A 17,883-nucleotide genomic window follows, 5' to 3' on the forward strand; every position below is an offset into this window, starting at 1 on the left:
GTAGGAGAATTTCAGTATAAGTCCAGCCAAGGGCAAAAATGTGAGACCCTATCTGGAAAATAACTAAACCAAAAAAAAAAAAAAAAGGCTAGGGGCGGTGCAGCTCAAGTGGTAGAACACCTACCTAGCAATCACAAGGCCCTGAGTTCAAATCCATATACTGCCAAAATAAACACAACCAGGAAGTATCAGTAGCAGGTCTGTCCCACAATCTCTTCCAAATTTCACACTTCTTTGAGATGGTCTTTTCAACTCCATATTTACCTAGCATCTACATTATCCCTCTTTAAGTTCAATATCATAAACAATCTAGTAATTTCCACTAATGCAATTATTATTCATGTGTATTCACTCTCCTTCTAGCATATTATTAATCCTCATATAAAACATGTATTATACTCATTATTAATCTAGCATAATAGCTGGAAAAACTGTCATTTTCATCTTTTATTGCTTACGATACTATTATTTTATTCCTTAAGGAAAGAGGGATAATCAAATCAATTACATGTGACTTCAATCAGACAAATAACTATGACTTTTTTAGCTACAAAATGAGAATAATTTCTTAACGAGCCTTACATTTTTCAAGGACTTCTCCTAAAAATGACCAAACCATCTTTATCATAACTTCATTTAAAATTGGAAACAAAGCAGGGCATGGAGATGTGGCGTTCTGCCTTTTTATATAGTAACTGGTCTCTACAGTATTTGCTATAGAGATGTTACTTTCTAGAATATAACTATTTCATACTACATTGTTAATTTACGTATTTCCAAGGCAACTATAATTCATCTACAAGTTTAAACTAACAATAAATATATGTCCAGTAAGAACCACAGAAAAATATTCAAGCCATAAAATATTTAGACTGAAAGAGCATAAATGACTAGAAAAAGAGGCCACAAATCTTTCATTTAAAAAATAAAGGCAAATATTTCATTAAAACTAATATGAGCTGGGCACCACTGGCTCACGCCTGTAATCCTAACTACTCAGGAGGCAGAGATTGAGAGGATTAAAGTTCAAAGTCAGCTTGAACAAATAGTTTTGCAAGACCCTATCTCAAAAAAAACCCATCACAAAAAAGGGCTGGGGTAGTGACTCAAGGTGTAGGCCCTAAGTTCAAACCCCAGCACCACAAAAAAAAAAAATAAATAATAAATAACTAATTATGAAAGTTGTCTCAAAATTCAAACTAAGAAAATATATAATAATCTTTATAAAATATTCAACCTGTTAAAATAATTTTAACAAGTCACTAGCCAATAAGTATATTTTACCATTAATATGTGAGAAAACAGAAATAAATTACCTGTGCAGATTCACATGTAGCCAGTGGTACTTCTGATTCAGAAGTACTCTCATTTTCATTAGCAATCTCATAGTCTTGATTAGGCTGTAATTTAAGAATTCCTGAACTTTTATGTTCAATGGGTCCTTCTTCATCACTGGAAACAACAACTAAAACAAAAATGCATTTAAAATGTATCACAATCATCACCAGTAAGAAAACTTTCTAATATATCTTTTAAAATCTCAATAAATTACTATCTAATTTAAGCTAGTTATATACAATGTTTTCATATAACTTTACCTTCTGGAGAATAAAGACCTTTAAAAGTGGATAAAAGCTGGGAGCCAGCGGCTCACACCTATAATCCTAGCTACTTGAGAGGCTGAGATTGGGAGGATCTCAGTTTAAGGTCAGCACAAATAGTGTGTGAGATCCCATCTCAAAATAACCAGACCAAAATGAATTGCAGGTGTGACTCAAGCATTAGTTTCTGCTTTGTAAGGTCCAAGTGCCACCCACAACAAACAAACAAAAAAGGATAAAGGTATAAGCAAACCTGCTATTGTTTGTGTAGGACTCCCTCAAAAGTTCACGTGTTAAAGGTTTAGTCTTCAGAATGGCACTATTGGGAGGTTGTGAAACCTTGAGAAGATGGTGGAACCTCTGGGAGGTGGGGTCTAATAAAAGGGAAGGTCATTGGAATGTGGCTCTGGGGATTTGGGGACCCTTGCCTGAACTGTCATTTCCTTGAATAGCTTCCATCAAGGGCTTCTATCAGGACTACGGTATAAGTGATTTTGCTACCACCCTCCACTTCATGACACTGCCATCAGGTTTTCCTACTAGAGACTAGTTTCTAAATTAAATAAATCTGGATGATTAATTTACTGAGATTATTATAGATATACTGCATTAATTAGAAAATCACTGTTTCCATGTACTCTACTTGTTTACCTAATTTGATATTAAAGTACTCATAAAGGAAATTTCAGGATGTTTTTCCTGAAGTCAATGTATTCCACAGTGATGTCATAAAGGCTTGTTGGCCTTAGCAAAATTTGAAAAGAGAAAAGAAAACTGAGAAAATCATAGAAATGTCTTTACGATCTTCCTGTTACTTACTTGGTTCAGCTGAGATCAATGATTGGTTTTCTTCATTGTGTCCACTTAGAAGAAGCTTTTCGACTGTATTCAACTCATCTTCACCCTTCTCAACCATGGAAGAAATCTCCACCATATCAGTGGAAATAGAACTCCCCAAATTTTTGGAAACTGAATAGGCAGAGGCACTTCTGGAGGCAGCACTCAAATTCAACTCCTGAATATCAAGTGAGGACAATTCAATATCACTTTCTGTAGGTTCAGGTGTAATTTCTTCAAGCAGTGTTGGGTCCTGATGATAGTTTTTGCTTAGTTTTTCAAACTCTGTGTAGACTGTTGAGTCATTTTCTTGTTCTTTCTGAACATAAATAAATGTACAGAAAATTAACATTTTTTTCCAATGGCTTCCTTAAAGAGTATTTCTAAGGCTCAAGCCTATAAAGAATAATGTTAAAATAAAAATAATATATAATTTATACAACTACATGGATAGAAAAGTATACAATTATGCTACCGTATGCTTGGCAGCATCTCCAAATATAAAGATGTAGGGTAAGGTCTGTTCAATCCAATGCCTAAGCAATTTCTAAAGGGTGAGATGAGGAAATGCCCATCCTTACGAAGTGATATAGGTCATCTCCCATGAGCTAAGTCAACTTTAGAAAGAGAGGATTTTTTTTGAAATTTCTATTTGCAAAAGTAAAAAGGTCATATAACCAACTACTTCATAACAAAAGCAAAAAATAATCAGGAAACATTAAAATTACAAAAATAATGCTTTCAATCTTTCTGTTACTGTGTCAGTCTAAATCATGTTTATAATTATAACCCAAAATCCTGAAGTGACTTGTGAATCCAAGGAATCAAAATGTTGTCTCGTCTTTCCTTGCAGATTCTAACTGGTACTTCTTTTTGTAAAAGCATAAAATCTGAGGCTGTGTCCACCTTCCTTGTGTGAGTAGAAGAGTAGTAGATATGAACTGGAACTGTAGAAGAAGTCCCAACTATTGACTGGACAAACTGCAGAGAGCATAGCTCTATAAATATATCTCAGTCCTTGAACATTCAATGGAAGTTTTCAACATAACAAGCTGTAATCACTAGATAATCTCAATTATAAGGAAACTTTCCACAGTAAGGAAGGTGATACAATGCATCAGAGGTATGTTTCAGAGCTATCTGGGATGTGGAGGTACCAAGTATAGTTTTTTCCTTGACAACCATGAAGTCATCTAGCAGGCCTAGATCCTCTCTGGATACCATTACACTACAGTCAACCAGTGTGAGTGATGGTTAAACTTGATTGCCAACTTGATTGGATTGAGAAATACCTAAGAGATAAATAAAGAAAGTACACCTTTTGGTGTGCCTGTGAGGACATTTCCAGAGAGGATTTCCAGGGAAGACCCACCCTGAGTTTTAGTGTTATCTTCCCATAGACAAAGAACCTGGATATATACAAGAAGAAAGCCCATTTCTCTCTCTCTCTCTCTCTCTCTCTCTCTCTCTCTCTCTCTCTGCTTCCTGGCTGCCATGAGGTTAGCTTCTCTGCTTCACCACACCTTCCCTGCTATGATATAATAAAACCATAAGCCAAAATAAATCTATTATTCTAAAAAATCTATTATTTCTAAAAAAGAAATGACTATTACAAAAAAATCAGTACTACAGAAATGGGATATTGTGGGATATGATTACCTGACCATGTGGTTCTGAAGGTTTTGGAACTGGCTTGTAGGAAGAAATTGAAAGGTTTTGGAAAGGTAAGCTAGAGAAAGCCTAGTATGCAGTAGGGAGAGCTTGATGGGCGATACTGGTAGGCCCTCAGAAAATCAAAATGCTGATAGGATTGCTGAGGGTAAAGACTGTTCATGAGGATTCAGACAGAAACAAGGACTCTATTGGGTATTGGAGTAGAACCCATTTGTATTACACTGCCACAAAGAACTTGTCTACACTTTTTGTCCATGCCCTGAGACTTTGTGGGACATTGAGTTTAAAGGTGATGGACTAAGTAATTTGGCAGAGGAAATTTCCAGGTAGTGCAGCATTCAGGGTCACATGGTTATTGCCAGCTGCTTTTAACCAGGTTTGTAATGAGAATTGGGAGCAAAAGCAGAGTTTAAAAACATGCAGTTCTGCCAGAAAAGGAACACAGTTGGGGCCAAGGAAGGTGTGGTTGTTGAAGAGATTACTGTCATTAAAATGAAGCCAAGTAGTTTGTATTAGGATGGTAAGAAAGATGCCTTGTGCACATCTAAGGAACCAGTAAGAACCCACTCACACAGGCTGTCGGGGATAAAAGTGCAAACTCGCCTGAAGCTTCTCCTTTAAAAAAGAACACTGCTGAGGAAACCTGCTCACTCAGGGATGCCTATAGGAGCATTTCCCTGGCTTTAGATGCCCAGGGAATCAGAGGGCATTGCAGCCATGGTCCACAGGCACCCTAGTCACTGCAGGAGCTGTGGCAGATCTCATAATCATCCAGGCATACAGAATGCAAAAGTAGTTACAGAGTTATGGGAGGCCAGGCAATGAATAGTGTTGGAGTCTCTAAAGGTAGCCTCTGAGAGGGTGATGTGTGAAACTTTAACAGTGAAATGGAAGATGCAATGGAGACCCCAGGAAGTTAGAAATGCCAGAAGCATGGAACAGAATGCCTGCTGAGCAAAGCTGCAGGCACAGAAGAGAGCCACTCCATGAGAGAGGCCATGTGGGATGTAACAGCAAGGATATGAGGTGGAGTTTCTAAAGTCCTTTGGAACTCACATCCTACCACCACATGCTCCAGATGCCAGACATGGAGCTACAGGATTTAATGTCTGCCCTATGGGTTTCAGTCTTGCTTTGGTCCAATCATTCCTTACTATTCTTGTGTTTCTCAATTTGGAATGGGAACATTTATTTACTCTGTGCCACTGTATTCTGGAAGTATGTAATCTGCTTTGATTCTACAAGGGCTCACAGCTAAAAGAGTGTTCCTTGAGTCTCAGAAGACACTTTTATACTTGGACTTCTGAGCAACATTGTAATTATTAGGACTATAGGGACTCACAGAAATGGACTGAATGCATTTTGCACTATGAGACGAACATGAGCCTTTTTGAGGGCTAGGGGTAGAATTTTATGGCTTAAGGAAGTGTGTTTGGGTGTCAAATTGAAAAGGAGTGAATTTGGGATGGTTAATCTTGATTTTCAACTTGATTGGATGATTGAATTGAGAAGTGCCTAGGATATTAGTAAAGCACACCTCTAAGTGTGCTTGTGAGGGCATTTCCAGAGAGGATTAAGTAAAGGGAAAAAGACCTTCCCTGAATGTGGACAGTACTGTAGTACTGTAAGGGGGAAAAAAGAAAGTTCTCTACTGTAGGCATATTCTTTCTTTTTCTTTTTCTTTCTCTTTCTCTCTCTCTCTCTCTCTCTCTCTCTCTCTCTCGCTGTCTCTCTCTCCTCTGCCCCCAAAATAAATCTTTTCATATTAAATGAAAAAAGAGTTGTCTCCATATACTTTTATTGATAACCATAAAATAACTCTTAACTCTGAAAACAGATAATGTATACATTAAGGATGGTATTTACTTACAACAAATTGCCCAGACTAGAAAAACATAGGATTAAAGAAATTGGTAAGTAAATTGCTACTGATCAAAGAAATCTAACAGTAATTTTACAGAGCAAGTGAAGGAAGTGACTTGGCAATATGACAGCATTTGGTTAAAATACGAAAAAAGAAAAGAAACCTGAAGGACATACACCAAATTCCTAAGGAAAGAGTAGAATCACAGAAAAAGTAACTTTGATTTTTGAAAGCTAATAAGAGTATTATTTGGCCACAGTGACCTCATTTTTATCACAGCACAACATTATTTCCAATGACCTCTACTTACCATACATTCTATTGATTTATCCAAACAAGGAGTAGAATTATGAGAATCAGGTAAATTATTTCTAACCCTCTTCTTTGTCTTCCTGGAAATCAGAGTGGGTTCCATTTTTGAATTAGAATATGTAACATCCTTGTTTCTGCTTCCCTCTTCAAGATAATCACAATCTCTTCTTCCACTGTTAAGGTCTTAAAAAACAGAAGAGGCATAAATATGACCAAAAAGTACAGAAAAATCCCTTTTAGAGGAACTCAAAGCATTATCATCAAAATTGTTATACTACTTCCAAAACTTGTATTGACAAATATTGACACTGAATGAATGTATAGGTATATCCTGTATTAACTTGTTTGTACAAAGTAAATGTTCATTATACAATAGAGGTGAGAAAAATACATGGAGAGGGAGTACCTTTTTTGAGAGTAACCAACACAAAGTAATCAAACCATGCTTTTCCATTTGGCATAAAGGCATTTGATGGTAACACCAAAATCAAATTAAAAAGGTCTTAATAAAATAATGCCTTAACTTGATTCGTGTCTTAAAAAAGGTTTGAGGGGGACAATGTGGCACAAGGCTGTAATCCCAACTATTCAGAAGGCAGAGGCAGGAAGAACAAAACCAGCCTGGGCAAAGTTAGTGAGACACTACCTCAAAAAACAAAATACAAATAAAAGGGGTGGTCAAATGGCTCAAGTGGTAAAGCACTTGCCAACCATGCAAAAAGCCTTCAGTTCAATCCCCAGTACCACAAATTAAAAAAAAAAAAGTTTAGATAACTAATTGTCATTTTATAAACTAGCTGTCTTTTTTTTAAAGTGTAATTTGCATATGTACATATTTTAAGGGGAAAGGGGCTATAATTTGAAAGTACAGAATGTAGATTGTCGGTTTTTAAAAATGAGCCAACATATCCTTCCTCAGCAGTTGACTGTGCCATGTGATCACTCACAAGGCTACCAATTTAGTTTTTTTTTTTTATAATCAAGACCCTGTCCAAGTCTCCAATAAATTGGCTATTCTGAAGAGAAGTGATTCCTTTTCAAGTCAACAAAGCATCATTTTGAAACCCATGCCAGTCATCACTAAAAATTGAGCATTTTAGTTATCAAATATATGTACTACAAAAAATATCTTCCAAAACGTTTTAAGTAACTGAAAGTTATCCTAAATTATTTTACTTTGTACACTGGATAAGTTTAGATTGGACGAGCTCCCACTCAAAGTATACATACAAGTCACAGAGCAGCTTTCTTTAATCCATGTAACAATGATCTAGCATCTTCCTTTACTTCCCTATGTTCATCTAACAATGACTGGCCTGACCTTTCCATTCATTCAAAATTCTTCAACACTACTCACCTCCTTCCATTTATTTTTTATTGTTTGAGGGACTGGGGTTCAAACTAAGAGTCTCACACTTGCAAAGCAGGCACACTACCGCTTCAAGCCACACCTCCAAGGTCATTTTGCTCTAGTTATTTTGGCAATGGCATCTCTCAAACTATTTGTCAAGGCTAGTCTTAAACCAAGATTGTTCCAATCTCAGCCTCCCAAGTAGCTAGGATGACAAGTCATTAGCCACCAGCACCTCACTGACTCACACCATCTTTGTAAACTAAAATTGCTCTTACTCTAATTTCAACAACTCTTAATAACTAATATCCATAATACTGGGACAAGATTGAAGGCAAAATCTTCGAGTCAATTGTCTTTCAATTTCCAAAGAAAACACTTTACTCATTCACCAAGAAAATAAACTTCCTCCAAATTATTTACACAGTATTTAGAAAAGCACTTTAAATTTTATTTGTAATATTTTAATTCATAAAAAATTTCTTAACATAAATACCATACCAAATTATAATTTCCAAGCATAAATACTTATAGTAAAAGACTGAAAAAGGGGCTTCAGGAAAAACTCTATTATATAGGAGTTTTCTTTTAAACAACAGTAATTAGTAAATATGTAAATAATAGTATTTACATATCAGTTAAGTTAAAACAATAATAACTTTAGTATATAGAGCTAGACATTGTAGAAGATTCTACCTATATAATTTATACAACCTAACATGGAATTATTGCTAGTATATAAAATTTAAAAGGTGACAAAACCTACAAACAAAAAAATATTAAGTATTCCCCATCTATTATTATGGTAAAAGAAATTCCACAGGCAAATTCAATGTACTACAAAAAGAATGATATACCTGGGTTTTAATACTTTTCATTATTTTATAGGTTTGTATAGTATTAGACACAATTATCTACAGGACAGGAAACATCCTGAGTTTCAACAAAGGTTCAATAGCTAATTTTCTTATGAACATGTAACCTACCACTTTACCTTCAGGGATATTAAAAAAAACTATAAAGTGTGTTTTTCAATCATGCATTTTTCCCTGATGCATGTCTAAACCTCTACTGTGACCCTGAACTAATACAATTACTCACTCGTATCCCTGGGTTCCACATCCATAGATTCAATCAACAGTACTAAAAATGTACAGACACTTTTTCTTGTCATTATTCACTAAACAATACAGTACAACAACTATTTACATAGCACTTACTTAATTAGGTATTATAGTAACCTAGAGATACTTTAAAGTATATGGCGAATATGCATGTTATATATGCAAATATTATCTCATTTTCATAAAAATGACTGGTGTCTGCAAGAGGAAGAGAGGGGGAGTTACAAGAACCTATTCTCATGGATACCAGGGGAAGACTATATTTAGGGACAACAACCAGAAAATTTGTAACTGAAATACTCCTACTCTACCCAATAAAGCAGTAGAATGTAAGGGATGAAAATTATTTTAAGAGTACCAGAACTGAGCCCACTTGTACAAACACTTATATATTTTTTTTTTCATTTTTCTTTTATTATTCATATGTGCATACAAGGCTTGGTTCATTTCTCCCCCTTGCCCCCACCCCCTCCCTTACCACCCACTCCACCCCCTCCCGCTCCCCCCCTCAATACCCCGCAGAAACTATTTTGCCCTTATCTCTAATTTTGTTGTAGAGAGAGCATAAGCAATAATAGGAAGGAACAAGGGATTTTGCTGGTTGAGATAAGGATAGCTATACAGGGCATTGACTCACATTGATTTCCTGTGCGTGGGTGTTACCTTCTAGGTTAATTCTTTTTGATCTAACCTTTTCTCTAGTTCCTGGTCCCCTTTTCCTATTGGCCTCAGTTGCTTTAAGGTATCTGCTTTAGTTTCTCTGCATTAAAACACTTATATTTTTATTTCATAAGTGAGGGCAAGTATTTCTAGGAAAAGTTTATTTCATAAGAAAATAAATGTCCTTCTTGAATGCTGACCATACTTAGTGGCTAAGTGAAAGTTTATTTATGTACTGAAGTACATAAATAGTAGGTTTAGAGATTTTCTTTGTGTTGCTAAATAATCTCCCTTTATTTTCATGTATCTTTTTAATGTAAGGTAAAATAAGTACTTATAACTTAAAACCATTATAAAATCAAATTCCAACAGTGTTCTAAGGTTCACAAACCTTGAGGCCGAGTACCACACATCACAAGAGAAATCCTATCTTCATCTCTTCGCTGTTCTTTAGCATGTGTGGCCTGCTTTGCAGAAACATTATCGACTGTCTTACTTAGTTGTGAACCCCTGCAAAACAGAATTGTATTTACTCAATCCTAATAAAGACCAAAGAAATTTAGAAGCCAACTGACATACAGTCAAAGTAAGTCACAAATACATTCCCACTGGAAAGTCTATATGATCTGGACTGTGAAAAAAACTACTAAACTCAGATTTGAGAAATAAGTTCTCATCCCAGGACTGCCTTTAAATTTCCCTTATGTCTCTCAGGGAAAAAAACAGGATATCAAAATGAGTAAAAGAATAATCACATATAAGTATTAAATTAGTCAAAAATGTAAAAAGTAAAATTCCAACAACATAAATACCATCATAATAAACCTGTGTTTTATACAATTATAACCAAAAGCTAGTTATTAATATATTTCAAACATAGTTCAAAAAATCAAAACTTAAGTACAAAATAAAGATTGGAATGTGATGACAAATTTTATCTATACAGGAAATAGCTTAAAATCTATGATAATGGTTAAATATTTAAAATATAAGATTGAGTGAAAAACAAGTTTTGGTGTGACAAGCAAGACATCACTTTTAATAAAACTTTCAAAATAAAAAACATACTCTCATGTGTAAGTGCATACATATGAAATAAAATATAAAAATTTGGGCCAAAAGGACTCAAATCTATTTGGATAGTGGATAACTCTAAGAGGGAGGGTACAGACTCAAGAACTGCAGTATAAATGAAGTCTTGGCTTTCTATACCATTTCTTAAAAAGTGTAGGTAAATTTGATGTAAGAAAGATACTAGTTAAAGCTAAGTAACATGTACTGTAATATTACTCTCTGCACTTATGAATACATTTAGAATAGCTTAAAACTTGAAAATATAATGTGTTCACGATTACAATGACCCAAATAAGTGAAAAACAAGTACTATAAAGATCAGTAACACATGATCCTTCTTTGTTTTGACAGAAATGATTAGGAATATAAAAAGTCAAATTATAAAGCTGCAGTATCCAAACATTACCAATATAGTGGTACAGTAAAGAAATAGTTATTACTGTTACTATTTTGCTCATCCTTTTCATATTTTATCTTGGCACAATTCCCTTACTTTTAAGTTATAAAACTCAGCAATTTCATTTACAAAAGATTCGGATGAAGTTGAATCATTCTACTCTCAATCCTCAAGAATCAAGCTTGAGGACACCCACCCCTAGCATCTCTTGGTAAGTGACCAGGAGCAGCTGAAGAGCAGCCACTCTTGGAGGTGAGTATAGGGGAAAGGTGCTGAAGTTTCCATTGTGAACAAATTTTAAAAAGGAAGGTAGACGCTTTGGAGGTGGAACATAAGACAGCTCTAGCAGGGAAATAATGCCCAGTATGAAACACGGGTACAGAGGGATAGGACTGAAGGGAAAGAAAGAACAAAAACTTCAAGAGAACACGCTTTATAGTTTCAGAAGTGAACAGACAGGATCTTATTATTTAAGGAAAAAAACAAGGGTTTTGGAGAGCAGAACAGGAAAAAGAGAACTCTTCAGCAAGTGGTTTGGGCAGAAGTAGCATGGCAGAGAGAGAAGACAGCAGAGATGAAACATAGTAGATACTCCAAAAGCACACTTGACACTGGAGCCGACACCAAGCAGATTCCTTGTCTAGTCAGACAGGGGTCCAGGGACCCGTACAGCATATATGCACCCAGAAACTTTTCTCTTCCTCCCAGCAGCAGGTCATGTGTACGTATGAGATTTGTAAAGACCCTGGGCAACTTTAGAAGGCAGAAGCCCAGGTCAGGTCTATGGGAACACACAACAAAGACTGAGTACTTTTCCACTGCGTACTTACCAAGAAAGCAAGAGAGTGAAAAGTCTGAGTCAGGAGAATTCCACCTGAAAAATGATCCAAACTGGGAATAGAAGCTAATTCCTAGCTGGACAGAGCACAGGAGAGGAGCAAGGGAGACCCCAAGGATAAAGGCCCCAGCAGTGCACGTATAGACGACTTCTCCACTCCATCTTTCGACATGCTGGTAGGAAGGTAAACTTACAAGTGGCCCCATCCAGTCCTAAAAAGTAGCTACAGCAGGCTCTCTCCCCTGTTAACCCTTCCTCTGGTTGCTAGGGAACCATACAAAGACCAGAGAAAGAAAAGTTAGTCAGCTTTTCTGCTGGAATTCACTGCTAGAGAATTTGAGCTGCAGAGTAAGCAGAAAAGGCACAACTGGAACCTATCTTCCCTTTTTATTTAAAGAAAATATATAGGTTTTATTTTTGATATTTGGTTTTATTTTCCCCATTTTTTATTTTATTATTACTTACATAGAATTTTTAAACCAGACCAACTGGTTTTAATTTCACATATAAATTTGTATTCTATTTTCATATGACTTCCATTTTTTCTCTATTTTGCTTTAAATTCTCAAATATTACTTCACTTAATATCTAGTTGCTTTGACCTCATTTGCCTGGTTCAAGGGTAATATTTGTTTTTGTTTTTAAATTATCCTTAAGATAGGCTCTGATAATAAAGCCCAAATTGTCCAGGACTGCCTCAGCCCTAAGGGGCAAGAATATAAATGTGAGCCACAGCAAGCAGATTTTAATAATTTTTAACCACCTCTTCATCACTTTCCTGTCTCCCATCTCCATTTTCATTCTCTTTTTCCGTCCTCAATTATATCAGTTTTTTTCTCTCATTTTCCTTCTTTCTCTATTCCTTATTCTACCATTATCCTTTATTGACATTCTTTTCAACTGCTTTTTGCTGGACCTTATCATTATTATTGTTGTTATTTTTCTACCCAAAGAATTGGCTCCATATATATAAATCGCAGACACAGAAACATAAATCTGAAAAAAAAAAAAAGGCAACATGGTTCCAAAAATCAACAATTACACAATGGATTTTAATGATAGTGTAATCAATGAAACTCCAAAGAATTGCAAAGACTGATTCTAACAAAATCAAAGAGGCCATGAATAAACACCTGCATGAATTCAAAGACTTTACAAATAAAAGGCTGAATGAAACAAGGAAGAAAATTCAGAAAATAAAAGAGGAATTCAATAAAGAAATAAAACCTTGGAAAAATCAAATTGAAATTCTGAAGATGAAAAGCTCAATAAGTCAAATATAAACCTCAGTTAAGGGGCTGGCAGAGTGGCTCAATTGGTAAGAGTGCTTGCCTAGCAAGTGTGATGCCCTAAGTTCAAACCCAAGTGCTGCCAAAAAAAAAAATAATAATAATAATTAAAGGCAGGAGGTGGCCTTAATTAAAGGTATCAAGTGATACAGCATTTGCCTAGCAAGTGCAAGGCCCTGAGTTCAAACCCAATTTCACAAAAATATACTCGCAGTTGAAATTCTCATCAACAAGACTATATCAAATAGAAAACAGAAAATCAGAGCTTGAAGACAAAGTAGACAAAGTAGAACATTCAAATAATAATAAAGAAAAGTACAAACAAAATATATAAGGTCTCTGGGATGCCATAAAAATATCATACCTATAAATCATTGGCATAGAAGAATGAGAAAAGATACAAGCTAAAGACATAGAAAACATATTTAATAAAATAATAATAGAAACATTTCCCAAAACTAGGGAAAGTACCATCCAAGTAGAAGAGGCTTTAAGAACACCTAACAGCCAAGACCAGAAAAGAAACTATCTACATCATATTATACTTAAATATTAAGTGTACAGAACAAGGAAAGAATATGAATGATAGATTTCTCAACAAAACTCAGTACCACAAAAAAAAAATCAGTACCTTTTCTATAAACCAATAATGAACAATCTGAAAAAGAAATCAGGAAAACAATCCATTTACAATAGCCTCAAAATTTAACACCAAAAGAACAAATAATCAGTTCTCAAAGAAGTACCAATGACCAATAAACATTTTAAGACATGTTCAATATCCTCATAATTCCTCATAAAGGAATGCAAATCAAAGCAACACTGAGATTCTATATCATCCTAGTCAGAATGGCTATCACCAAGAAAATAAGAAACAACGAATGTTGGTGAGGATGTGGGGGAAAAGGAACCCTTGTACACTGCTGGTAGGAAAAGTACAGCCATTATGGAAATCAGAATGAAAGTTCCTCAAAAAACTAAAATTAGAACTATCATATGAGCCTGCCACACCACTCATGGACATCTACCTAAAGGAAAATATGTCAGGATACAATAGAGATACTTGCATACCCATGTTTATTGCAGTACTATTCAGAATAGCAAAGTTATAAAATCAACTGTGTGCACATCAACAGATGAATGGATAAAATAAATGTATATATATACACAATGGAATATTATTCAGCCATAAAAAACAAAATTATGTCATGGGCAAAAAAAATGGATAGAAATGGAGATCATCATGTTACATTAAGTAAGTCAGACTTAAAAAGACAAATACCTTATGTTTTCTCTCAGATGCCTAATCTACAGCTTTGCTCAGTGACTAATGCCTGTAGTCCTAGATGCACAGGAGAAGGAGATTAGGAGGATCACAGTTTGAAGCTAGTCTGAGCAAACAGTTTAAAAAGACTCCATCTCAACCAATAAAAATCTGGGCATGGTGGCATGTACCTGTCATAGCAGTTCTGGCCCACTCCAGCATAAAAGTGCAACCTTATTCAAAAAATAACTAAAGCAAAAAGGGCTGTTGGCAATACTCAAGTGGTAGAGCACATGCCTAGCAAGCTCAAGGCCCTAAATTCAATCCCAAATACCACTGCCAAAAAAAAAAAAAAAAAAGGATATGAACATAAAGGTGGGACTATTTGTGTGGTCCCACAAACAAAGGGAGACACGAAGGGGAAAAGAGAAGAAGGACAATATGATTGGAGTGCAGTATGTTGTGTGAAAAGGTCATAATGAAATCCATATAAAAATTTTGTAAGAAATGTAAAAAGGGGGAAATTGGACGAACAAGGATAAGAAAGAGTAACAGAAGAAGTAAATGTGATCAAAGTACATAATATGCATGTATGGAAATACTACAATGAAACCCCTCACTTTGTACAATTAATATATGCTAATAAAAAATAGGAAAGGAAGAAGTCAAACTATCCTTGTTTGCAGATGATATGACCCTGGACTTAAAAGACCTAAAGTCTCCACTAAAAAAACTCTTCGACCTGACAAACACTTTCAGGAAAGTTGCAGGATAAAAAAAAAATAATAATAAATAAAGATACAAAAATCAGTAGCTTTTCTAGCCAACAATCACAAACTTGATGAAAAATAAGGAAAGCAATCCCATTCAAAATTGCCTCAAAAAAAAAAAAAAACCCACATAGGTATAAACTTAACCAATGATGTTAAAGAACTTTATAATGAAAACTATAAAACACTGAACAAAGTGGAGAAGACCCTAAAAGCTGGAAAGACCTCGTAAGCTCATGAGTCAGAATAAATATTGTTAAAAGGACCATATTACCAAAAACAATATACAAATTCAGTAAATTCCCATCAAAATTTCTATGACGCTTCACAGAAATAGAAAAAACAATCCTAAAATTCACATGGAAACATAAAACCCCAAATATCTAAAATAATTCTGCGCAAAAACACCATTGTTGGAAGTATCAGATTATACTACAATGAACTCTTGCTCAGTCATTAAAAAGAATGAAATTATATCATCTGCTGAAAACAGATGAATCTGGAGGTTATCATAGTAAGTACAATAGGCCAGTACCACAAGACAAGCATTGCATGTTTTCTTTCATGTGTAGAGGCCAGGAGGAAAAAAGAATCCAAAGTCATGAAAGTAAAAGGGGGACCACTAAGGCACTGGAAGGGAATGGGAAAAGGGGAGGCTGGAGAAAATGGTAAGAAAGAGTAATAGAGGCTATGAACATGATCAAAGTACATTATATATGCTTACATGGAAATGTAGTAATGAAACCCATTACTATACACACTCTAATGTATGCTAATTTTAAAAAGAGAAAAACAACCCTGAAGAGTAAGAGCATCTAAGTAATACTATACCACCAAAATTTGTTTCTCGAAGATGAAAGCCTAAAGAGAAATCAAATTATTTTTCTTCCTAGTAAATTTGTCACTAAAGGAACTATAAAGACAGAATGTGATTTAAATGATGAAAAGATTAAATGCTCAGATATTTGTGTTTCTCCTGAGACAAGAAACAAAATGGCATATTAGTCCTTCTTTTTCTAGCACAATACATATTGAAAAAAAAGTTAAATTTCACCTGAAAAAATGGAGAATGGAAGGAAAAAATTTTCAGCAAAAAGCCAGTTTAAGAGTCCAACAGGGTATAAAAAAAACTATTCTCCATGACCAAGTGGGATTTATCCCAGGTTTGAAAGGCTGGTTCAACATTTGAAAGTCATTTAACATAATCACATAGAAACTAAAGAAAAAAAAAATCACATGATCACGTCAACAGATGTAGAAAAATCATTTGAAAAAAATTCAATATCCATTCAAGATAAAAACTTGCAGCAAATAGCCAGGTGGGGTGGCTAACATATAATGGACAGAGAACAGGAGGACCATGGTTTGAGGCAGCCCAGGCAAAAAGCTACAGACCCCATCTCAACCAATAAAAAAACTGAGTATTGTGTGCATACCTGTCATCCTAGCTACACAAAAAGCACACATGGTACAGGTTGACCTGGCCATAAATGAGAGATCCTAGCTCAAATACAACCAAGGCAAAAAAGGGCTGGAGGTGTTACCCAAGTGGTAGAGCATTTGTCTAGCAAGTGCAACGCTTTGAGTTCAAACCCCAGTACCACAAAAAACAAAAACAAAAAATCTTGCTGCAAACTATTAATTCAAGGGAGCATCCTCAACTTGATAAATGATACCTATTAAAAACCTACAATTGCCAAGGGCCAGTGGTTCACACATGTAATTCGTGCTAGTTGGGAGGAAGAGATCAGGAGAATCACAGTTCAAAACCAGCCAGAGCAAATAGTTCTCAAGACTCTATCTTGAAAACAGCCAACACAAAACAGGCTGGCAGAGTGGCACAAGTGACAAAGTGCCTGCCTAGCAAGTATGAGGCCCTGAGTCCAAACCCCAGTACCACCAACAAATAAATAAATAAAACTGTAAAAATTACTAAAATAAAAAAGCTGATTTGAGCCAAACTTGGGAGGTTGAGTTCTAGGCCAGTCTGGGCTGCAAAATAACACCCTGTCTCAAAAAAAAAAGGGGAGGAGGGGGGACTGAGTACATAGCTATGTTAGAGAGCGCATGCACAAAGCCCTGGGTTCCATTCCCAACACCAAACAAAACAATAAAGAACGTGGGGGTACTATGGAACTATAAAACAGAGTAAAAAAAGTTTAAAAAGAAAACCTACAGCTAACATCATAATAGTGATAAAATAGGGTTTTTCCAACTAAAATAAGTAGCAAGGCCAAATGTCCCCTCACATCACTGCTTTTCAATATTACACTGGAATTTCCACCTACTGAAATAAAAATAAATAAATAAATAAATAAAGGCTGGTAAAGTGGCTCAAACAGAAGAGCACCTGCCTAGAAAACACAAAGCCTGAGTTCAAACCCCGTACTGCCAAAAAAAGTATGTTTAATAAAATAAAAAAGAAAAAAAGAAAGAAAACTTCTAAGGCCATATGTGACAAGCCAACTCCAAAGTGAAATCTAGATCTAGAACAAGGCAAAACTGCCCACTCTTGCCATTTCTATTCAGTATGGTATCAAGAATATTTTCTCCCAATCCATGACTTATCTGTTCTATTGTTTTCTTGGCTGTGCAGAAAAACTTTAGCTTAAAGTTATCTCACTTTCTATTTTTGCCTTCATTGCATGTACCGCTGGAATCATAGCCAAGAAATCTCTGTCCAGATAAATACCATGGAGATTTTTTTGTGTTTTCTTCTAGTAGTTTCACAGTTTTAGGCATTACATTTAAGTATTTCACCATTTTAATTTCATTTTTTTATTGGGGGAGGTAAAGAGTCCATATTCATTCTTTTTTATGTGATATCC

The 17,883-nt window shown here is 35.3% G+C and overlaps 1 protein-coding gene across 8 annotated transcripts in view; it reads right to left on the reverse strand.

Annotated features, from left to right (window-relative positions):
* The window catches only part of Senp7 (SUMO specific peptidase 7), a 118,446-nt gene that overhangs the window by 34,794 nt on the left and 65,769 nt on the right, over positions 1–17,883 (reverse strand). For all 8 annotated transcript variants that reach the window (XM_074073019.1, XM_074073023.1, XM_074073021.1 and 5 more), the window contains 4 exons: positions 9,815–9,933; positions 6,287–6,471; positions 2,421–2,757; positions 1,317–1,465 (listed from right to left, as the gene is read on the reverse strand). In XM_074073019.1, the coding sequence (XP_073929120.1) occupies positions 1,317–1,465; positions 2,421–2,757; positions 6,287–6,471; positions 9,815–9,933 (790 nt within the window). The remainder of the gene's footprint in view (positions 1–1,316; positions 1,466–2,420; positions 2,758–6,286; positions 6,472–9,814; positions 9,934–17,883) is intronic.

This window comes from Castor canadensis, chromosome 5, assembly GCF_047511655.1.
Source record: "Castor canadensis chromosome 5, mCasCan1.hap1v2, whole genome shotgun sequence".
NCBI lineage: Eukaryota > Metazoa > Chordata > Mammalia > Rodentia > Castoridae > Castor > Castor canadensis.